Source organism: Thermobia domestica, chromosome 3, assembly GCF_964235325.1.
Source record: "Thermobia domestica chromosome 3, izTheDome1.hap1.1, whole genome shotgun sequence".
Lineage (NCBI taxonomy): Eukaryota > Metazoa > Arthropoda > Insecta > Zygentoma > Lepismatidae > Thermobia > Thermobia domestica.
The window spans coordinates 206,152,867-206,178,004 of NC_137456.1; the positions used below are offsets into that span (position 1 = coordinate 206,152,867).

General features: G+C 34.5%; 1 protein-coding gene across 1 annotated transcript in view; it reads left to right on the forward strand.

The window, feature by feature from the left end:
- The window catches only part of Dpit47 (DNA polymerase interacting tpr containing protein of 47kD), a 63,543-nt gene that overhangs the window by 16,601 nt on the left and 21,804 nt on the right, over positions 1-25,138 (forward strand). The window contains exons 4-6 of the mRNA XM_081752124.1: positions 8,116-8,287; positions 19,466-19,658; positions 22,494-22,608. Of these exons, the coding sequence (XP_081608250.1) occupies positions 8,116-8,287; positions 19,466-19,658; positions 22,494-22,608 (480 nt within the window). The remainder of the gene's footprint in view (positions 1-8,115; positions 8,288-19,465; positions 19,659-22,493; positions 22,609-25,138) is intronic.

The following is a 25,138-nucleotide window of genomic DNA, read 5'->3' on the forward strand; positions in this document are numbered from 1 at the left end:
TGTACATTAAAAGTAAATAATAATTACTCAAAAAGTATATAAATCAGACTAGTAATTATGACTTTAAGAAAATTAATAGCATGAAATAAAGGAAATAAATAATCATATCAACAATATCAATGAAATTACTAAAACTTTGCTAAAATATGAGGCGTTTAATACTTACTTACCGTGGAAGTTATTTAATAATACAAAATATAGGGATTCGTAGATAAATAGAGAATTAAAATAATCAATTAAAAAAAATAAAGTTTTCTAAAAGCCACACAATCAAATAGTATAAAATGGTATTAAAAATAATTTAAGTTGAGGAAGATTGTTAAAGAGAATTATTTTGAAGCGTGAATATTTTACTTGTCAGCTTCAGAGAACAATATTTGTTTGTAAGGGCAATTTACAAGTTTAGAGAATATAATAAACAGTAGAAAGAAAAACCTCGTACAACAAACGGATACCAAGATACAATATAACCACAATGCTAGTGGCAGAATCAATAGGCGTTGCAGAATCTTCTAAAAATATTTTTTTATCATTCCTTTAATTCCGAAACCAGCAAATAAATAGAATGTGAGGATATGAAATCGACAGAATTCAGTAGTAAGTGTACGTCGATTTGTATTCAACAATCTCTGAAACATGTAATTCAAATAATCAGAAAAGTTAAAGGGAATACTACCTTTGAACGTGACAATATCGTACATTACATAATTAAAGCCCGTTATACTGATGGTGCTACAAATTTATGAAATTTATGTATATTTCATTTTTCATTACAAATTGGAGTATTCTCTTCTAAATGGCAAGAACATGTATTTTGTTGATATACGAATGAAATGATCGGGAAAATAATAAAAATTATAGGGCTGTATCTAGTGAATGTGTTCTCTGAAAAATATTAATGGATTATACATAATTATATATAAGTTCATGTAATATATATATATATGTTTGAGTTTGAGAAGCATTCTGTAGCAGGGGTGGGGAAATTAAGGGTATTACTGGCGGTAGGGGTTGATATTGTTGCCAATTGAGAGGTTGAGCATTTAAGGAGTAAGTCACTGGTTGGTGATAAGTAAGCAGGGATGTACTAGTCAGTGTAGGCGGATTTATACGATTAATAAATGAATTTGGGCCACAAAGAATAAATTGCTTGTGAAAACTCGTCATAATCCCTTTTCTTCATGAGGTCCTGTGTGTGCAAATGCGTTTGTAATGTGGGGATACAGAGTGGAAAGAGTTTCTATTGCTATTTTCTGTAGGAAAATTTTCTTCAAACCTAAAGATAAATAGTTTATCTTTTGTTCCTCTAGCCTGAGGCCTGACTTGACGAATAACTTTGTTTCCTCCCCCCCTTCCAAAAAAAAGTGCGTTTATTGGTTCATTCTCACCTGGCTGAATTTGAAAGATCTCAAATTCCGCCCTATATGCCGGTAATTTTGGTCTGCTTAAGTCTGTCAATTTACTTTTTAACTGGTTATAAGTAAGAAATTCCAAATGATTTTGTGCTTTTAACTGTAACACTAAGTCGAGAGCAAAGTCCTGGAGGTATATGAGAGGTAGTTCTTTTTTCTTTTCCGCATCCCATGAATGTAATAGTGCCAGATGGTCGATAAGCAAGAAGAACCTTTTGGGGTCCTCGATGACGTGCCCCAAGTATTTGGTAAGGTGAGGAATGTTAAGGGAAAGAGGGGAATTTTGTTATGTCATGTTTGTAGTGTCCTCCGGAAAAGTGTTTTTTACCAGACCCGGGTGTGAGGCATATACACGTATATATAAAACCGTGCATTAGTGTGTTAACACACGCGAAAATTCACTGAGTTCACTGACAGAGAAGGCAACTTACCTATAAATTTTAAAGTTCACTATCAAGTTAATAAAAATAGCGTTCGGTAGGAAGGTACTTCAGAGAAGTCTGAGTCTGACAAGCCTCTACCATGTAAAACTTCTTTGCTAGGTAGAGCTAGGTTAATAAAATAGATACCGGAATGTCTCCCACGACCGGTTTATTTATAAAATCTTTTACAAACAATAGTATTTTCAGATAGTAATAAACTGCTCTATTGTAAGTTATAAGGTAAATACAGGTTCCTCTCGACCTGACGGTCTCGGGAAAGAATCCTCAGTAGCGTGCTACGTGAGGGGTTGTGTTTAGGATTCTCCCGCTGCTTCTCTGCAAGCAGCAAAGAGAGGTAAGTCTAAGAATTGTTAGCTCCGATGCAAGCTAAGGCTTTGGGAAAGAATAGGCACCTCCTAGACTCCACTGCAAGTCTATAGAGGGAAGACCAGATAAATGGTGCCGGTCCGCTGGTTGCTAGCGGTTTAAACCAAAAATTGTCAGTTTCACATCTAGTCAAGGTCAAATACGAAAAAAAGTAGAAAGAATCTCCGTTTGGTCGCTTTCTGTTTTCTTTATTTATCAATAATTTACGTAGGAAAATTAAATATTGAAAAATAATAATACATATCAGTATTATGGCAAGAATTGTAAAATATATGATATGAAAATAAAGAGAGAACAAATTGAAGACCTAGATATTATACGACAGACATCTAAAATTCGTCATATAAATGATACAGTGTAATGAGTGAGAAAAACATTTCCTGATTTTAAAACTAGTAGTGCTTACGTATAAGACACATGGTAGATCTAAACTAAAATTTGCTTCAGTCATATGAAATGGGATATCTAATTTAGTAATACATAAAATATAAGAAATGTTTTACTTAATGAAAAAAGTAATGTTTTATTAGAATACTTTGTTTAAAGTGAAAGAAATTATTATTCACATAATTATGAATGGGTCAATCCATCTGAAGTGGTCCGAAAATGGTGAAAGTGGTTGCTCGACCATCTCCGAAAATTATAAAAATTTGAGTGTGATGAACCTTGTGTATGAGAAGGTGAGTAACACTATTCACGTTGTCGTATGTACAGTCCGCAACAAAAAACCTGTAACATGAGCATGTAAGTTTAATGTGAAACGACGAAGTCTTCTGCTCCAAAATAGTGTGCAGGGGAGAACGCCGAGGTTTCTTCTGGCGTGATTCATTTCACGTAGACGTTATGTTCACTCTCTGGGCTGTTAGGCGTAGTTTTAGAATAAACTTACATGCTCATGTTGCAGGATTTTTGCTGCGGACTGTACAAGTGTTCCTGAATGGCAACCATCTTTGTTGTCGTTGGAGAGTCTTTTTTTTTTTTTTTTTTTCATTTGCAAGCATGTACGAAAACTACAGTTGCTCAGTACGTACGAATCAAACGAACACCAAACGAAAACGAATGTTTAGAGGAGAGACTGAGGTATACGGAGAATATATATTCTTGCTTCTAAATAAATATTCAGGGTTACAAACTAATACGTGAAATCAGCAGAAAAAGTACAGAAAATTACACTTTTAAACGGACTGTATGTTGGAATAGCATAAAGTAGGGGGTTCATATATTTTGTGCTGAATACTATTGCATGTAAAGAGTCTGCAGAAATATCCATAGTTATGATACTACTGGCACCGTAGATTTGTGAGGGTCCGAAAGTTGAAGTGCGTGACTGGGGTCATTCCATTTCAATTCAACACAGTGATTTAACCTCACCATCTCACAATGAAATTTGGTACATAGATGCCCTCTAGATAGACTTAAAAAAAAATACCAAATATCAACTTTATATATCGACCGGTATTGAAGATACGACTATGTAAAATTTGGAAAAAATGCCCAAAATAGCATGTTCAATGTATTTTGAAATTGGAATTGCAGCTCTTCTAATTGAGCTAGCGAGCTGGTTGAGGTGTCATTTTACAGCATTTTTCATGCTCTTTCCTGTTGTATGCATCATATAGGCTAATCCAAATTTTTATTTTCAAAATCAAAATCAAAATTTTACTTCAAAATTTTTCAAAAAGTACATATTTTAAAATTTTGAAATTAATTCTATGAATATATAGTATTGTTGTAAAGCACCTCGCAAAATATAAATTTGGGATGATAATGGGTTCATTGTTAAAAAAATTCAAAACTGATACTTAATTTTCAAGAATACTCTGTACGTAGGGTAATAACACAAGAATACTAAGTTTTACACTTCTGTGAAAATAAAAATGAACACTAATCTGAAGAAAGAGTACAGATGATTTCATAGTAAAACTTTTCAGTAAGTAATAGGATATGTTTATTACTTGAAATTTGAAAAAGCCACATTTGTTCTGGCATACATCACTTTCAAGGAGAACATAACTTCTTCCATCGGGAGTTAGAGAATTCACTTTTATCAGAACGTACACTACAGACATCCACAGAACATCAGCGTTTCTTGGATATGAGAATGATGGATATGGCAAGGTGGATGAAGAAAACTTATTTTTACTTCATAAAGTTCTTCATTTTTCCGTAAAACATATTCGAACCACCAATTTCCTTCATAGACAGCGGTGACATAGCCTGATATGTGTTCTAATTGAAGTTTATTTGGAGATTTTGGCACTTCCTTTTCCCAACCCTGCAAACCATCTAAAATGTGTTTCATCAATAATGTTGATGTAGTTGTGGGAATGAATGAATCATATTGTTGTGTTCCTTTGACAGTCAATGCTTGGTCGAAGCGACTTTCTTGGAACATTTCAGTTTCAGTATATTCCTCTTGGGTTGAGTAGGCAAAATCTACTTTGGTAATGTTTTCTGCTGCCCACTCAAAAAGTTGTCTTGGGGTTTGAATTTGATCGTCATAGGGTCTCTGCAAACTAGCACAAGCTGCCAGTCTCTTGACTAAACCGTCCACTCCATCGCAAGGCTCTTTTCCATGTGCTATAGCCGAGAAGTACCACCCTCCTTCACTTTAAAAGCTGCCTTATGAAAGCAGAGGTTCAAAAAGTTTTTCTTGTTTTTGTATTGCGCGGTAGACCTGTCGGAAAAATAAAAAAACATTGTTTTGGAAGTTTTTGAAATTTGGATATCAGAAATGATGTCTTTTTTTCAAAGGTGTAAACAGCAACTGTATTGTGCTCCAGGCATCAGAAACAACTACATATTTAACATGTTCAACTTTGTTTTCCTGTTTGAAATATAAAACAAAAGGATGGATTGTGACCTGTTAGCTTGTTCAGTGGTAAGTGCTATGCTTCATCTTGTAGCGCTGTGCTATAATTTTCAGAAATGTGCTATAATATGACAGCAAATTCTGTTTCTTTGAGATTTCCTTTTGTGTAGTTAAGGAAGGCTCCCTGTTGCTTGGCAATGAACTCATGTCTACTCGCTAAAGCTGCTTCAATTCGTTTGGTTTGTTTACGCTTAACGTCCTTATGTAACAGCGAGGTTATGAAGGATTGAACATATTACTTGAAGTGGCATCTGAATCACTACTCGGTTTCCATCTGGGAGAAATTTTGTGGGTTCATCGGGACTCCTTAATTACAAGGGGAATATTAGATTCAACTAACACAGATGATTCAACATATGTGAAAACGTCACTATAAAATTCACGTGGCATTTGTGATTGTGAAACTTGTATTAATATTATTTTAAAGTTCGAAAGTATCAGCACTTTAACTTCCTTTAAGTTAGTTTTTAAAATATGAGGTAATAAGTATAGCCAGCAGATTACAAGTCGGTATCATATGTTTTAAACCCATTATTGTATTCTTCATGTTAGTGTTCAGATTTATTCCCACAAGTTAAAAAAAATAAAAATAAAATAAATGCATTCGTGTACTTTTCAGCTAGGTACAGGGTATTAATGAAAACTATAGTGTTAATTTTAAATTTTTTAACAATGAACCCATTATCATCCCAAATTCATATTTTGCCAGGTGCTTTAAAACAATACTATCCATTCATGTGATTAATTTCAACATTTTAAAATATGTACTTTTTGAAAAAATTTAAGTAAAATTTTGATTTTGATTTTGAAAATAAAAATTTGGATTAGTCTATATGCTGTTGTATACCACAGGAAAGGGCATGAAAAATGCTGTAAAATGACACCTCAACCAGCTTGCTAGCTCAATTAGGAGAACTGCAATTCCAATTTCAAAATAAATTGAACATGCTATTTTGGGCATTTTTCCAAACTTTACATAGCGGTATCTTCAATACCGGTCGATATATAAAGTTGAAATTTGATATTTTTCTTAGCCTGTATGAATAGTACCCCTGTGCAAAATTTGATGACAATCTGAGATGGTAAGGTAAATTTTGTTCTCAAATTGTGTTGATTTTACTTCTTTGATGCTATTTTTGGGGCGTAATATCTCGGGAGGGCAAAGTACTAAAAATTGCTGCTTAGGCCACAAAGTAATTCTGTATGTGAATAAACAATTGAAAAAAAAAAAATCAAGACATATTATATGGAGAAAAATGTGAGGGCGTGGTAAAAACGCGAAGAAAGAACATGCGTGACGATGGTCGTAGCCCGGAAAAATTTAAATGTTTGGATATTTTTGTTGCTAGATCTGAAAAACTACGCATGGTTCAGCAATTAGACTCGCTTTCGTTTCCGTTCAGTTGTGCAAAAGCTTGCGAGTGGTGTTTGTTCTGTCTTTCTAGCTCCATGATCATTGCCACGTTTATATGGGAGAGGAGGTTAGCTCCCCGTTTTTATCATACCCTCACTTTTTTTCTGTACGTAATATCAGTCTTAATTTTCTTGCAATTGTTTATTCACATACAGAATTACTTCGTTATCTAAGCAGCAGTTTTTTTTTTTTTTTTTTTTTTTTTTTTAAATAGCACTTTGCCCTCCTGAGATATTACGCCCCAAAAATGCATAAAAGTCACGAACTTCAACTTTCGGGCCCCCATAAATCTACGGTGCCAGTAGTATCACAGCTGTGGGTATTTCTGCAAACTCCTTACATGCAATAGTATTCAGCACAAAACTCATGAACCCCCCACTTTATGCCATTCCAACATACAGCCCCTTTAAAAGTGTAATTTTCTGTACTTTTTCTGCTGATTTCATGTATTAGTTTGTAACCCTGAATATTTATTTAGAAGCAAGAGTATATATTTTTTGTGTACCCCAGTCTCTCCTCTAAACATTCGTTTTTGTTTGGTATTCGTCTGATTCGTATGTCCTGAGCAACTGTAGTTTTCGTAAACACTTGCAAATGCAAAAATTGGCACTCCACTGACAACAAAGATGGCCGTCATTCAAGAACACTTGTACATACGACTAGGGCCGTGCCGTGGAAAATCAGCGCCCAGGGCGAGAGTATACAACGGCGCCCCCATATATATATTCCAAGCAATTTTTTCTATCTTTTTTCCTTTTTCCTTCCGATTTTTCGCCCCCATTACTTCGGCGCCCGGCGCCGTCGCCCCGCTGCTCCCCCCCCCTCCACGGCACGGCCTGCATATGACAACGTGAATAGTGTTATTGACCTTCTCAGACACAAGGTTCATCACATTCAAATTTTTATAAATTTCGTAGATGGTCGAGCAACCTCCTCTGGACCACTTAGTATGGATTGGCCCGAATGTTAATTGAATTATTGGAGAATCGAATCTTCGTTTGAAAGAAGGATTCTTTGATTAATCGTTTATTCAGGGAAAGTGTGGGATAATAAGTACTATAGCGAATATTATAGACAGTATAGGGTAATGATACTGAATTACAGTACAAAGGAATTGATTAACATTACTCGCAGTATATTCAAAATTTTAAATACTTTAAAAAGAAAGTCACTGACAGATATGTCTTACAGATTAATGAATTTTATTAACTTTATTACAAGAAATTATAATCAAACTATTTTTGATATATGGTTAGTATTTATCTTTAGTTTATGTTAATCATCATATATTTATGTGACAAATGAAATATGGCAACAAAGTAATACAATTTTACTTCGTGATGTAAAACTTTTACATTTTTTAAGACTTGACTAAAACTTTGAGACAAAGATATTCATATCATATGTCATATACGAATATCATATTATTTAAGGTTGTATACTGATATCTTGCTAAGTGCTGTATGTTTTCCTACAAGCTGTCTCACTGAAAATAAAGCTATTATTATTATTTCAGCAAATAAAATATGTGCATTGTGAATTATTCTAGGAATTGTAATATTAGTTTTCAAGTATAGTTGTAATATCACAAATTTGTTTTTTATGTAGAATTGGCTCAGAACTATAAGGAAGACGGGAACTTTCATTTTAAATGTAAAAAATATAGGCTAGCCATAGTCGCATATACAGAAGGCTTGAAATGCAAATGCAACAATGTAGAATTGAATGCTCAACTGTATAACAATAGATCAGCGTCACATTTCTTCATTCAGAATTACAGGTAAGTCCTTGAACTTTTCAACAAAATAAATTATATGTATATAGTGTATCAATAGTCCGGGGAACGTTCATATTGTTCTGAGAGGTAACCTAGAACACCTAGAATCCGTTTCCAAACAGTGCTGTATTGCTGATATGACAAAAGCCCAAGGAAACAGCAGGCTAAACTGTCAATGTTGGTTTTTCATTTAACATAGAGTGCCTTACCAGTGTGAATTCCAAACGGCTGGTAAGATTCGACGATTTTAGACTGATAATCCCCTATTTCCAACAACTTCCTTCTCTTTCCGTTTTTTCGTACCTTTACTCATAATGGAGTAGGTCTACAGCCTCGGAACATTTGACACATAATGGGAAACAAACGAAAACTTTCAATTAACATGAAATGAATTCTGTGAAATCCTTGACCTTCACAAATTTGCAGTGCAAAAATAACAGTAACATTTAAATTGAATTTAAATTACTAATCCACACGATCAGTAGTAAAGCGTTCATCTCAGTGGTTTGATCCCAGCCCGCGCCAAGTGAACTTTGTGGTGGACAAACACCGTGTGCTTGGGTTTCCTCGGGGTTCTCCCGTTAACCTTTACACATCGGGCAGGGATTTGAACGAAATCCTAGACTCTCACGTTCAGGTCTCTGGTGACCCTCTAATTATCACAGAGTAATAAATGATACTTCGTTGGAAAGCTTATAGAACACTGATTCCAACGAGGTAACACTTGTGCAATTCCTTCCTATTCGTAAGAGAAAAGAAAAAACAATCATAAAAAATATGAAAAAAAATATAATTTGAGGAACAGTGGCAACCCTTACAGTCAGTCTACGGTGACAAAATGAAGGTAATGTGAGGCAACACACTTATGACAATAATATATATATATAAAATGGTAGTCATTGCTGCAATACAAAGCGAGATAAAAATTCATAATAACATTCCTATAAGCGCCCTGTGTATCATTTTTGAAGAGCTGTTACAGACTTTTACTTTGTCGGCCCTGGTGTCTTCCCTAAAGCTTATGGAATACAGATTCCAATGAGGTAATATTTGTCTAACTAAACTAAATCCAAGCGGTCAAAATGCAAGGAAAATTCTGACGAGGACAAAATCCATGGAACAAAATCACAGGAGTATATATTAGATGTACCAGTGCACATCCTCTATGATTATTTTTTCAACTGAAATAACTTTTTCTTTCTTTTAAAATGCTGAAAACTGAATAAAACGTAAAAATGTTATAATAAAAGGGCAGATTAGCTTTAATTACTTTCACACACACACATATGAAAAGTTCTGGGTATTCCTATTTATTACGTTTGAAATACGTTTAGCATATTACAGTAAGACTATTCATTTTAATTACGAAAAGTAACTGTGATGCTATTTGATTTTTAAAAAGTCGTTCTTGTGTGGTAGCAAATAGCAGTTTTTCATTCTGAAATACTGATCAAGACTTTTTTTTTTTTTTCGCAAAAATCAAAATATGAAATATATACTTACTATAACAGTCTTACGTCTTTTATTGGGTTTCCAGCACTTTAAAAAAAAATGTTATTTCCGTAAAGTGAAGAATTTCAGATAATATTTTAGATGCATAACAGTTGAAGAAAAAAAATATTTTATTAATCTGTTCCTATGATTCTCTTGCTTGAATTTAGTCCGTTTCGTCTGAATTTTCCTTGAGGTTTGTCGTCTTGAATTTTGTCCTGCATTCGTAATATTCTGTTTGGTAATTCTAATAGAGGCTGTAAGAAGAATAACTATTTCTTCAAGTTTCATCATAAATTTTAGATGTTATTCTTCTTGGAAAAATGACGAGGATACAATTCTTTATCAGCAGTATTATTCACATCTACCTTGGTAAAGATGAATGTGATTTTTTATCATAAAATAATAACTGCGAGAAAATGGAAAATTGATTGACTCATTTGCAAGAAAGACGTTTGACATTGTAACTGAAACGAACATAAAATAAACTTAATTCGGTATAGTATCAAATTATTTCACATCAAGATTTTATTCACTTTTTCAGTAGTTCATCTCTAACATGCTAAGAGTCGCAGCACGTAAAAGGTACCACAGTTCACATCCTCAAGACATGTTTGACCATATATAAAGTAAACAATGCAAGAGGATGCATAAGGCGACTCTTAGCCCTTTTAGGATTTCCACTGTTTGAGGTAAATTTTAGACTCAGTCAAACAGCTGCTGCTTCCTTACTATTTATCGTAGGATCATGGCTCATACTTAATTTTTTTCAGGATAGAGCATACTTTCCAACGGTACCTCTAGCTTGTCCGTATTATGCACCAGAAATCAGAAAATCGGCAAAAACCGGAAGATTTTTCGAAATTTTCGCCCCTCTGACCCGGGCCTGGGTTCACGTAGGGATCTGAATAAAAGAAAATATGTTGTTATGTACGTAAGACGTGTGCGCAAAATTTCAATATTGTATCTTGAAAACTAAGGTCGGGAGAAATTTTTGAAAGTCTGAAGGTGATCCATTTTTTCGTGTATATATATATATATATATATATATACACGAGGGTGGTTCAATAATTATTGTCCCTGACCTATAAAGAGTATTATTTTTCCAAAAAGTCTCCCATCTATGCTGTAAAGCCACTATGCCACTTCAAAGAAAGTCTCTGGCTGATTCGTGAGAAATTCTTCCACAGCTTCAATAACAGCTGCATTTGAGTGAAACTTCTTCCCCTTGAGGTGCTCCTTCAACTTCGGAAACAAATGAAAGTCACTAGGGGCGAGGTCGGGTGAATAAGGAGGATGTTTCAACACATCAAACCAGCAGCATGGCAACATTTCAATCTTGCATCTTGAAAACAAAGGGCGGAAAAAGTTATTGAAAGTCTGAATTTAGCCCCCCCCCACACACACATACACACACACATATATATATATATATTATATAATATAAAAATTTACTGCGTCATTACTATTTGATCTAGAACCATGGTTCAAACGCCATTTTCTTCAGTATAACGAGCCCTTTCCAACCACTCAAATGTCCATATCATCCACCTGAATTGGAAAAATTGAAAGAAAAACCGGAAATCTTTCTGAAAAAGTCACCCTCTCGGAACATTTGCGCCCCTAAAAATATACCATAAATCCTAAAAGGTTAAGAAAGAATGCTAGTGTTCTACATCACAACTCCTTTTTCGATTTCACCTTATCAGCTGGTTTGTCTTATATACATAATTCTATACTACATGCAGTAGTCCTTTCTATATACTTTTATTTTCACATTTATATTGTCAATGTAAATAGCAGCAATACAAAATATCAATATTGAAATACTTGTGTTTTTCGTAGATACTTTCAATCAAATCAAAAGGTCAGATAATCGAGGATAAGGGCCATCTTACGCATCCTTTTGCATTGTCTGCTTAATATATGACCAAACATGTCTTGAGGATGTGAACTGTGGCATCTTTTACGTACTGAGAGCAGTGCGGTTTTAGCGAGTAGGCCGGGTAAGCAGGGGCCTACCCAAAAATTTTGAAAAATATGTAAACACTAAAAGATACAATAAAGAGTAAATATATTTTGCACTTTTTATATTAATGGCCAATAATTATTTAATAAACAGCATCAACAGCTACTGTAAAAGTAATTTCTTATTGTCATTAATCAATCAAATTTGCATATATCATACGCGAGGGAGCGGGCCTACCCAAAATTAAAATCATATAGCCGCCTTTGACTACGAGCCTTAGCATGTTGGAGGTGAACTACTGGAAAACTGAATAAAATTTTGTTCTGAAATTACTTGATACTAGACCGAAGTAAGTTTGTTTTATCTTCGTTTCAGCTACAATGTAAAACGGTTTTCTTGCAACTGACTCAATCATTTCTCTGCAGGTAGATTTTTTAAAATCACATTCATTTTTACTGAATAGATGTGAATAACACTGTTAATAACAGAATTCTATCTAGTCATTTTTCCGAGAAGAACAAATAGAATAACATCTAAAATTTATGATAAAACTTAAAGAAATAGTTATTCTTCTTACAGAATCTGTTACAATTATTAAAGAAAAATTCTCTTGAAGAAATCCCTCCCTGGACAGAATTCCTCGTCTCGAAAGATTAGGCATAACGGGAATTCCCGTTCTGCCTGAAGATAAGATCATTTAAAATATTTTCTATAAAGTGCTGGAGGGCCTTTAGGCAAAACGGGAAGACACCATTATAAATCTCGCTAGTTTGGTTTTTAAAAGATTTTGAATTCTTGTTTTCAAGTGCCAATAGAATACAACAACTTACTTTCGACAAGATAAATTTTCAAGCAAAGCATGCAACGCAAGATTGAATGAAAATCAGCCTTTACACGGCTGTGATCATCACAACAACGTTTGATCAATCGATTGCCAACGATTTCATCTCGACGTCACACTAAGCATGAGAAAGTCGACGCTAATTGGCTTTGGCTGAGGAAGGAAATCCAATGCAATCGTTCGTTGCATCAACGAAGTTTAAATTAAAAAAAAAAAAAAAAAAGCTAATTAAAAAGACGGTAATAGTATGCGACCTTAATGCAAGATTGCACCCCCCTAAGTTCAAAATTCTGGATAAATCACTTTATATATATATAATGTGTGTGTGTGTGTGTGTTTTACGAAAAAGAAAAGTGCAATGAATTAGTTTTATGTAGGAAATATTCTAAAAGAAAAAAAAAAAAATGCGTAGAGGAAAAATTCATTGAATATGACATTCGCTTCCCCCCAACCATAGTTCCACCTTATATATACATCATTTTTTGCTGCACACATCATGTACAGCAACAAAAATTACAGGGTTCCTACTAATCAGGGAACCTCAGGGAAAAATACTGGAAATCAGAGAAATTTTATAAAATATATTTTTTCTAACATTAATTGTACACCAATTTCAGCTTAGCCAACAATTAATGATCAGAGTATGGAACGTTGCTCAGATTTTTATGGGTGGTAAGTGGAATGTACGTATGAGCGATTTATTATTTATGTCTATGGAATAAATGTTCTCATATATAAATATTCACCGTTATTTATTCCTTATTTATATGTCAACGTTATCCGATACCTGTCAAGAAAGTCAGGGAATTTCCTGCCAAAAGTAAGGGAGAAGTCAGAAAAATTGATTTCTCTAGATCAATAAGAACCCTAAATTATGATTCTAGACCAATTCAATGAAAATATATATATTTTTATATGGAACTGTCCAGAAAAAAATGTAATTTACGTAAAAAAAAAAACCGAGACTCAAAAAATTGGCCAACTTTTCCGCTCTCCTACTCCCCCCATGTAAGCAACAAGTGCTTTTGCAGCGTATTAGCATGCAGTAGATTACTTCGTTGCTTCACATACTAATTTTATGACTATACCGTCAAGGGGAAATGCCCCCAGGAAAACCGGATGCAAAAAACAATAAAACAAACTTTACCCTCCCCTCTCCACTGTGGTACCCCCCACATACGTAGAATGCATATCGGCGACAAGCTTCAGCCTTCAGAAACAGATTGATACGAAAATTCTTTCTAGCTTAATTAGGGGCTGCGCTATTAAGGTTTAAAGTCTTGACGCAACAGTTGCGTCCTTCGGCGTTTAAAAGTTAACATAGTACATAGCACATATCATCAATTGTGGTCTAAGGGGACCAGCCCCTGGATGCGGGCCTGATTCTGGGTATTTTCCTTTATAAAAAAACATGTATTTTTCCTATAACTGCCTATATCTGCTACCACGATTATCGTATTGTAATCAGTATTACTTTTTTACAATTGACTCAAAAAGTACTTTCAACTGGCTTCTAAATAAGCTCGCCAATATAGCAGAAATCGAGGGAAATATGTGAAATGCCTCAGCAAAAATCCCTTTCTCAGGTTTTCAATCCCTTTTCGCTTCGAAAGATCCACGGATTTTACATTACCTTCTAAAAGTACTTTATTCTATCACCAACTTATCTGGAAGGTTTCATAAACGTAGAATGAATTAGTCGGAAGAAAAAAACATATATTCTAGAGAAAAGGGGATGTCTCTTCATTTTGAAATATTGTATCATAGATGGAAACACTGCTTCTCTTTCTCTCTCTCTCTCACTATATATATATATATATATATATATATATATATATATATATATATATATATAATATGAAAGTATTACAAAGGGGAAGAGAGTAAGTGTTTTTAGGATACAAATGTTGTACAAGAAACGTTACACACAAGTTTTCTTTTCTATACTTTACAACATAAACTACTAAAAGATGTGTTTAAGAGATGCACAAGTATTTTAAACTACTTAGCCTGACGGAGAGGGGAGGGGGGGTAGGCTATATTATGAATGTTTTTGATATAATACTGGGCTGGACGTTGTGAATTGGCTAAGAGATTGTTTTATTATGAAAAACTTCGTATTTTACTTTCTGACTTACAAGTAGTTTCCAGTGCTTTAGTAATAGCTTTGGATTCTTCGCGATGAAGAGCTCTCGTCACTCTTATGTAAATTCGGCTAACAATTTTTATTGTGAGTAAACTCTGTACTGTGAAAAGTCAGCGTTGGTCTTTAACAGAAAGTTAAAATAAGTTTATCAAATTTTGTTTTTCTTTTATTTATATCGTGTTGGTGATGAAGAGAAAGTTTGGGCTCCTCATATGTGCTACAGAACTTGTTACTCGTATCTTATTAAATGGATGAATGGAGGCAAAAATATAGCCATGCCTTTCGCGGTGCCAGTAGTCTGGCGTGAACCGTCCAGCCACACAGAAGATTGTTACTTCTGCCTAACAAAACTAGGGGACCATTCGGAAAAATACTAATTCTAATTATTGAGTATCCCGATGTTCCATCCGCTTTAAAGTCGTACAGCATAGGCCTGAACTCCCAATCCCTAGTCCATCTTCCAAACTAGAAAAATCCTCTTCAGCAGAGCAAATAGATGGAATTTCTCAAATATCCATGTCCTTTTACCCAAGCAATAGTCCAGAACAAAAATCTAATTAATCAAATTAGACTGAACGACTTGGTGAGAGTGCTGAGTTGCTTGGATGAAGGCTGAAGAAGTGGAATTTCCTAGGTCCGAACACAATTTCAGTTTACAGGAACAGGCATGAACAATTTTCTGGTTATTATTATATTATACAATTTTCTGGAAAATTTCCTCTGTATTTATGAAGATATAAATTGTTTAGTAGAAGCATTAAAATTTCAGTGCATATCTAAGGAGTGGATGCTGTTTATCGACTCTTCAAAACTAACCCTTAAAGCTGTATTGTTACACAATGGGAAAACTAAACCATTTATACCAGTCGCATATTTCATAGAGATTAAAGAAATAACACAAAGGTATGTGTGTGTTATTAGATATGATTGGTTATAACAAGTACTGCTGGCAAATTTGTGGAAATTTAAAGATCATTGCGATATCACTAAGACTTCGGATTCACAAAATATTGTTGTTTTCTTTGCTTGTAGGACAGTAGAGAAACTGCATCACGCTATACCGTGAAAGACTGGCCACTTCCCTCGGGAACCTCAGAATTGTGCGGACGAGCAAGAGTAAAAGTTCTATCAAAATATTCAGAAAATGAAGCAGAGGTATCAAGGTAGATAAGATCCTCACGTGGTAGGCGATTACTACTGATTTTTAGTTAGTTAAAGTGACCCACTATGAGAGAAATAAAATGAAATTAAATCCTTGATTTTTACTTCCCACGGTTATGCCGGTTAGGCTAAAGAAGACTGTGATTATGAGAAATGAATGAAATGGTAGAATGAAGAAGGTGGGAGGAAACGGGAGAACCCCGAGAAAACCCACGAGCACGGTGTTTGTCCATCACAAAGTCCACACGGCGTGATATGAGAGAAGTAAGATAGCTGTATGTTTTAAAAATAATCGCCATTTCCTTAATACTTCGTTCATTAGCTTCTTATGTTAGTTTAATATTACTAGAGGTACTCAAAGCATTAATTCTGAGATAAATTTTATAATTAAGAAAAAATACTCCTTATATTTTTTAATGCTTGATTGAATGTACTAAATGAAAATTGAAATTATTACCTAAATTGTAATTTACGAGATCAAGGTCTCAGTTTTCACGTAAGTTACCTGTAAAATGATTGCATTTCCTAGTAAGATTCCGTAGTTAAATAAATATAATAGTCCCATAATTAAATTTGTGTGTTAACATTTTAACCACTTTGTGGTTTTTGCCAGAATCCAAGTCGTGTCACATAATAACCTTACATGTTACGAACTTTTATTGTCATTTTCATGTTCAGGAAAGTCGATTTAAGATTACCTGTTTTTGTCCATGTGGCTGACAAAAGGTTTAAAATTGCTACTAGTGTTAGGATTTCATGGGAATAATTTATATTACGTGTAACTAATTTTCAAAAATTTAGATATGGCATTCATATTTTGTACTAAAATTAATCTCTATTAATTATAATGGGTAATTTGTTTATATTATAAGGAAGACCAGGTGGTGGTTTAGGAGAAAAATACTGTTTAAGATAAAGAAAGGAAAAAGGATCCATTTTGAGTTCAAACGGCAAAAGAGAAGAGAAGATGATGTAATGTACCTGGAAATTCCAATCGATGAACAGACAGTGTTCATCAAAGTTCGTTATACTATTTAAATATATATATATATATATATATATATGTGAAGCCAGTATCAGATCACCTTTGGTGTTAGCTAAAGTGGAATCAGTTAAAGAATGAAGCCAAGAGAAAAATAGAGTACCGAAACTTTGGAAAGTTGAAAGATAGAGAAATGAGAAACACATTAATTCGGGAATTCAATAAGAGAGACTGAAATTTAAGGGGGCAAAAAGGAGAGTACCAAGATCACAACAGGGCTAAGAAACCATATTTTACTAAAGTTTAGACAGTATATTAACACGTTTAGGATTATTAACGAGCATTTCATTTGAAGTTATATATTGTCCAGTCTATTACTGCGAATACTCGTCAAGTGGCGGTGCGGTTTGCTGTGAAATGACGAGTTTCAAGTTTTGAAACATTAAGTTGCGAACTTATGTTGGTGTTTTTATTGTGTCAGTACTCAGTGTATTTTCATTCCCAATCGCTAATTAAAAATACAATAAATAAATAAAATAAAAGACATTGATAATTTTCATGATAATAGTTAAATACCATGAGAAAAAGTGGAAAGGCTATTACTCACCGCAAAAAAATATCTAGCAGAATTTCCTTCTACATGCAACAGGTAGCGCTTTCGGAAGCTGCTGCTTCCTTCATCAGCCTGTGGTAGACTTCAAAAAGGATTTTTTTTTTTTTAAATGAAGGATGGTTAAAAAATGGTTAAAACTTTAGGATATGTAAAAAACCAAATCTTCTGTCAAACATTAAAACTCACGGGAATGGAAACTCAGTGACATTGTTCAGTCCTGTTCACCGTTTTCTGCTCTTGCTTTCCAAATGATGAAAGTATGTAGTGAAAAGATTACTCCAAATAATATTTATTTCTCCTTTATCCAGGTTAAGTGAGGGCCTTTCTTTGTGAATATAATATGATTCTTTAATTTTTCGTTCCGTTAACAACTATTCGATGAGTTTAATCAAATTCACCCTAGAATAAAATTTACGAAGGAGCTTGAAGAAGATGGTGCTCTTAACTTTCTTGACATTACCATTAAAAGACATAACAATAAATTTGTTACTTCTGTATACCGCAAACCTTCTGCTGGTACAAAATATATCAACTTCAACTCATCACATTCATGGCTTCAGAAAATAAATGTTTGGAAGAACTTTTTTAGGAGAGCTCTTTTACTTTCAGACCTCTCGAAGGATCTCAACAAGGAAATACAGTATTTATTACAAATTGGACAGGAAAATGGTTTCCCAAAATCTTTCTTGTTAAAATGGTACAAAGAGGTACAACAGGAGATCGTCGGCACCCACCATCAACGAACAACAGATACCGTAACTGACAGGTGGATTGGTGTCCTTTTGGTTCCACAGTTTTCAGCAAAAATCAAGAAGATTCTGCAAAGACACATCAAAATTTCAGAAGTTCCTCCAAAATCTATAGATAAATACATAACCAATTTTAAAGCATTTTTACTGACCCTTTACAAAGCAGTGGCGTCTATCGGGTGAAATGTCAGTGTGATAAAGTATATATAGGCCAAACAAAAAGGAACATTTGTACTAAAATAACTGAGCACGTTTGTACCTCGAAATCTCGGAATCCGTAACAGCTATCGGGTCTAGCAACGCATCTTAGAGATTATAACTATCATATCGTGGAATCATGTTTGATTGAAAAAGCAAAAACAGCAACAGAACGAAAAATTAAAGAATCATATTATATTCATAAAGAAAGGCTCTCACTTAACCTGGATAAAGGAGAAATAAATATTATTTGGAGTAATCTTTTCACTACATACTTTCACCATTTGGAAACCAAGAACAGAAAACAGTGAACAGGACTGAACAATATCAGTGTTTCCATTCCCGTGAGTTTTAATGTTTGACAGAAGATTTTTTGTTTACATATCCTAACTTTTTAACCATTTTTTAACCATCCTTCATTTAAAAAAAAAAAAATCCTTTTTGAAGTCTACCTCAGGCTGATGAAGGAAGTAGCAGCTTCCGAAAGCGCTACCTGTTGCATGTAGAAGAAAATTCTGTTACATATTTTTTGCGGTAATCCGCTTTTTCTCATTGAATATAATCACCGCTCGCAATAGTGTGATAGTTAAATACCATCTTTTTCTAAACAAAGGGACACACAACTTGACTTCGCTATTTCATAGCGAGCCTCACCTCCACTTGGAAAGTAATAGGAGTAATAGATTGGACATAGATTGGTCTTCACTTCTTCTCCTTGATGAGTCAATTTCTTCATATTTCATTGATGTTTGTTTGTCTCTTATCCCTATTTTTATCTTCTGTAAACAAGCTCCAGGAAAAAGCCGAAGATTTGAAAATGTAAGAATTAAGCAGTAATGAAAATTCAAATTAAATGAGATGATTACTAACGTTTAATTACTAAAACGTTCTAAAATCTGTATTTCTGAACTTGCGACTTACTGAGGAAATAAGTTTCCCGGCGTTCCTTCTCGAGAGGTGTGTATGTTTATAGTTATGAATGCATTTATCTTATATTGGTAGCATGTTCAATATTTATTTTTATATTTTAGATCTTCTCTGTATGATTGTATCCTTGCTCTTAAACTTAAACCAGATTATGAAAAGGCATTAATTAGAGCAGCACAGTGTACATATTACTTGCAGCGGTATGAAGATTGTATAAACTACTGTGATAGAGGATTGAAACAAGAGCCTAAACATAAAACGTTTCTTGATATTAGATCAAAAGCAACACAAGAAAAGGTAAGCACTAATGTAAAAGCCTTTAAGATATTTTTCCGGTATGGTTTATGGTAATTCTTTATATAATGTACTCTGTATAAGTTTTATTATTTTCTCTCCATTGTTCTGTATTTTTGCAAGTAATATATATTAACCTTTTCAATCAGCGAAGTTAACATTACATTTTGAGAAGATAATAAAAAATTAGGCATGTAATCGAAAAACTTCATAACCTTCATTGTACATTTTCTTTGTCATTTACCTGACGCACTTTTCTTAAAAAAATTTAATCGTCGTAATAGTTAATAATTCAGGGGCAGAAAGTCCCTAAATAAAAATAAATTAAAAAAACAAACTCGAGCAAGTGGTCAGAAGATATGATTTTACACATTAATTTATAATTTCTACCGCCTTTATCCGACAGTTCTGTTCTTGTGGGTTATCATCTTTTTCGACCACACCTCTTAAATATGTAAGTTTAGGTAACTTAGTTTAGGTAGAAGCTCTCAAATAAATGTTTGTCTGTCTTCTCGTCAGTACTGCATTGTTTCTGTAGCAAACGTAATATAAACTTAAACATATTTTACGCGGTCTTATATTTTTAAGTGTACAAGGGTATAAGTAAACTCAGAAAAGGATGTGAGCATATATCAGGTGTAGCTTGACGGTAATACAGAATGTAAAATGAGACATCCTTTCAGATTCTGGAAACGTTGTAGATACATAGGAACGATAATTCGATCATCTACAGAGGCTGTTCCGTATATATGTAACCAAATTCTATTTAGCAAATAGTTACGAGAATCCACGCGCTAAATGCGGCTTGTGCTAGATGTGTCATTCCTGATTCCAAAGGATGACCTGGCAACATAGTTTCCATTGCACTAAGCCCCGTTGAAGATTTACGAGGGGCTGTCTTGTTTCATTTCTCCTTTCACAACTTTCCAGAATCTACTCACAGTTGTCACACACCTCTTATCCAAAGCTCTTTTAATCAGTCCAAAACCACGAAAGTCCATTGGACTTGCGTCTGGAGACTTCTCATACAGGACCTATGAAGTAACGGACACACTTAAACGTAAGATATTACACGTAGGCGATGGTCTGCTTACTCTCCAGACCTTAATCCGATTGAGCATGCCTGGGATGTCCTTGGTAGATGTGTTTCTCAGCGAACTCCTTCTCCCCGAACCGTACAAGAACTGACAAACGCGTTGCGAGAGGAGTGGGACAATATCCACCAAGGACTTCTCACTAGTTTAGTGGACAGCAGGAAGAACAGATGCAGAATTGTGCATTAGTATCTGAGGAGGTCACACATTTTTACCGAAGTACTCATATCTGCGGGAAGACATATTTTGCGTGGTTGTTTGGGTGTTTTTTCGTTTTCTTCTTTTTCCATGTGGCGCAATCTGTACCATGTTCCATTAGAATAATGGCACATTGTCTCTACTGCATATGTATTGCGTTTCATTGCGTCCCCCAATGTATATTCTGAATTATTCCGAAAAATGACACTGTTTCTTAGCATTTGTCAAGCAGTGTATATATTTATGAGTGTTGGGAGGGAGTTGTTTGAAAATAATTTTATGTACGGTTGATTTTATTGATTGAATTTTGGTTCCTAGTTGATCGCGGATCAATTTCTCATTTTTTGTTTCTGTCAAACGGGATGATGTGATGACGTGCAGGAGATTTTGATTTCGTATTTGATCATTTACGTAACGAACTTTAACTGCTAAAAATATGGATCCAATAAATGGATTTTAATATGGCGCCTACCTGGACATTTGACAGTTACTTTTCTGTCCTATATTTTATTTCTTTTCTTCTTGCCCCCTCCTCTCTTTATTTAATAAAACGGATGAATCTTTTAGTGATATTACTTAAACCATCGCTTTTTTAGTGTGTACTTTTAAGTTTTCACTAGGATTCGATCTTTTTGCCACCGAGTTTCGTGATGATGCAGCACGCGTCCCGGTAATAACTAGCTACGGGCCTAGATGATCGTTCAGTAATGAGTGTTAGGCCATAATTGGTAAACATCAAGACTTACTAGTGTTTGGCACAGGTCAGATTTGACTCCAAATGGCTGATCCCTGGATCACGCATACGGATGAAGTAGCGGAGTGTTCGAGAGAAGCCGTAATGAAAGTATACGAAGACTGGTTTTAACAGGGGTAAGTGGAGATACATTGGCAGACTATACAATTCGGTGCAAAATTGGTTGTCGGAGTGAACGTCTCATTCAGTGACAGGTACAGGTTCACAGGCGTACCATGTTAAATTAGCTGACTAATCAATACAATCCATGGTCAGCTCGAAAACATATCGCGCCATACACTCGTATATATGATCTATTTCCCCGGCGTTACACATTTCCCACTTAAGTTTAGCAACGCTAATGATTTGTCTCATGCAGCGAACGTACTAATTGGACGAGGGAAGACTGTAAAAAAGTTTACTGGTCTGAGCAATCTCTCTCTCTCTCTCTCTTTTTCTTTTCTTTTGAATAACTATATTAATTACAGAAGGCTGTTCCGCATATGTTTGAGTAAACTCTGTTCCTTATCCCGTTAGGTAAGCATGAACTCAATCGATCTTGTTCAATGTCAGTGCTGTGTGTGAGCTGTAAGAGAATATTCGTATTTTCTCGCTGGACCAACATCCTTCTAAACTGAGTCACTTTCGGGAAGAGTAGTAGTAACTTTAATCTTTAAGTGAAATAAGACTCAAAACTTACGTGTAGAATGTAAGATAATCTAAATGAGAGTGTTTTTAGAGTATTTAATTTCCATATATATTTGTAGTATATATGTGTATATGTTTTGTAGTATATATGTTTCCTTTCTTTAGAAATTACAAGATAGAAATAATCGAAAGCTTGCTGTTTCCGAAAGAAAAGTTCAGCAGAGCGAAACAGAATTACTGAATGCTGTGAAAGAAAGGAAGATTAAATTTCAAATAAACGGTAAGAGAATAAAAACTTATTAATAAAAATAATTGTGTGTCCCACAACTTGCTCTTCAGGGTAGAGACAGATCATTAATAAAAGTGATTCAGGTTGAAAGATTCGTGAAATGTGAATGTGGGAGAAAATGCGAGAAGCCCAAGAAAACCTATGGACATATTGTTGAGTTTGTTTCGTGTACTAACTACACTAAATGAGTCATAACAGTTTACTAACAGTAAGTAAACTGGAGGAAGAGAAAGGGAAGCACAATTGCCGAAGATACTCAGTTTATGTACAGGTATATATGTGGAAGGATTAATTGAATCCTAAGCATTGTAACTTTGTGCTGGCCAGCACTATCCGTGGATTTTATCAAGGTGCACCCATTTCCTTCCTATTATTTTCATTTGATCATTATATACGTGCATTTATCATCAGTTCTTTATACTGAAGAGTATAACATTGGGACTTTATAAACGGAATATTTTATTTTACAAATTAAACTAGATTCACAGTAAGTGGTAAGTATAAGCTATGGTGAATATATACACATGAAGTTTTAGTTCGCATATGTATAATGTCGTTGAAGTATGTGATTTTCGAAAGCTGGAGAAACATTATTGAAAATATTTCCGTAGATGTAGTCTTGTGAATAAATGTTTCCAGGACTTACAAGGAGAAGGCACACTTTGGTAACTGAACTTCGGGGCCATTTTTTGCAAGGTGGTAGTGCACATTTAAAGAGTTAATATTACAAACTGGGAGAGCGCAATGGGCAAACATGACGGAGAAAAAACGTCTTAAAGTTTTCTACTCGACGCATATATCGTACGACGCTCAAAGTTATCAAGTGACGGCGTGGCAGAGTGAGAAGAATCAGCTATTCAAGTGCAAAGGGTCTCGGGTTCGATTCTCGTTCGAGTCAAACTTTTTCTTGTTTTTTGCTTCAACCAATAAAGTAGGTATTTGTAACTATAAGTAAAATATTAATTCACCATATGTTTATAATAAATAAAACAATATAAATTTTCAATCACTTGTAAATTCTTTTGATGTTCAATGTTAACAAGGAACAAAATTTAATCTTTTCCGTAAATATTATTGTTACTGCATTCGTTGTGTGAAAAATGTTTTTGAAGCTTCGTATCTACATCTGTTGACAGTGTGATAATTACAAGGGAAATGAAGGGGAAATCTGATTTGGTTATAGCAACATCCAGTATTAGCAAAGGGGATTTTCCCCCTCAACCCCTTTGTAAATCGCACACTGTCAACAGATGTAGAACATTTATTAGCGTCAAGAAGCGTCAAGAACATTTATTACACAGCGACTGTCGTGAAGGGCGCCGATCATGGGGAACCCGTCCCCCCAAGCTCATGTGGGCCCCATGTATGTTTATGAATGGGCCCCCCAAATTTACAGAAAAATCGGCGCCGTTGACTGTCGTAACCATAATACAATTCGTGATATCAGTATATTTGCGGAATAGATTAAATTTTCTTGCTAGTTAACATGGATCATTGAAAGATTTTACAAGTGATTTTAAAATTTCAATTATTTTATTCATTACAAACATATGGTAAATTAATATTTTATTTATAGATACAAATGGTTACTTTATTAGTTGAAGCAAAAAGCAAAACAAGGATTGACTCGAACTGGAATCGAACCCGGGACCCTTTGCATATGTGTTGCACACTTTACTCACTCTGCCACGCCGTCACTTGATAAATTTGCGCGTCGAACAGTATATGTGGCAAGTAGAAAACCTTTGAAGACGGTTTTTTCTCTTATTTTTGCCCATTGCGCTCTCCCAGTTTGTAATATTAACTCTTTAAATGTGCACTACCTCCTCCAAAAAATGGCCCCGAAATTCGCTTACCAAAGTCTGCCTTCTCCTTGTTAGTGCGACGCCTTCTAATGTTTTAGTGTTTTCTTCTTCTACTGTGTCGATTATTTAAGAATCTGTGAACATTCGTGTAAGAGAATTTAATAAAAAGTATATATAAGATCATATTCAAAATATTGTGCACGGATGTCAGTTTATACTCGCTCAACTAATAAAAGCAGTAATCATCAACCTTTTGTTCTCCATTACTCTTCGAATTCCCTTTATTCTTATCTATAGAGGTATTTAATTAAAAAAAAATGAACCTCCATTGGCTAATGATGATCTCTTTTTTTTTTTTTTAACCAAAGTATTCAGTTTTCTACTTGCAGTCTTGACAATATAATCTCTAGAAGAGATAGATGACCAGGATTTTCTAAGTCTATAGAAGGCTAGAATAACTATACGAGAAACATTCTCAGCAAAGTGTAAAAACTCTGAAATGTAGTCACCTACCCTAAATTTCGCAAAAATATATCTTCCGTCGAATTATTACCCTCTGTCCAAATTTAAACGTAAATACTTAGTTTTTGCGAAACAAAAACCAACAAAGAAACAAACAACAAAAAAAGTAATTTCAATGTTACTCTTTCGTTTACATACAAAATGTGCAAGTCCCGAGATTAGTCAGCACATGTTCTGTGTTTCTGAATGGCCTT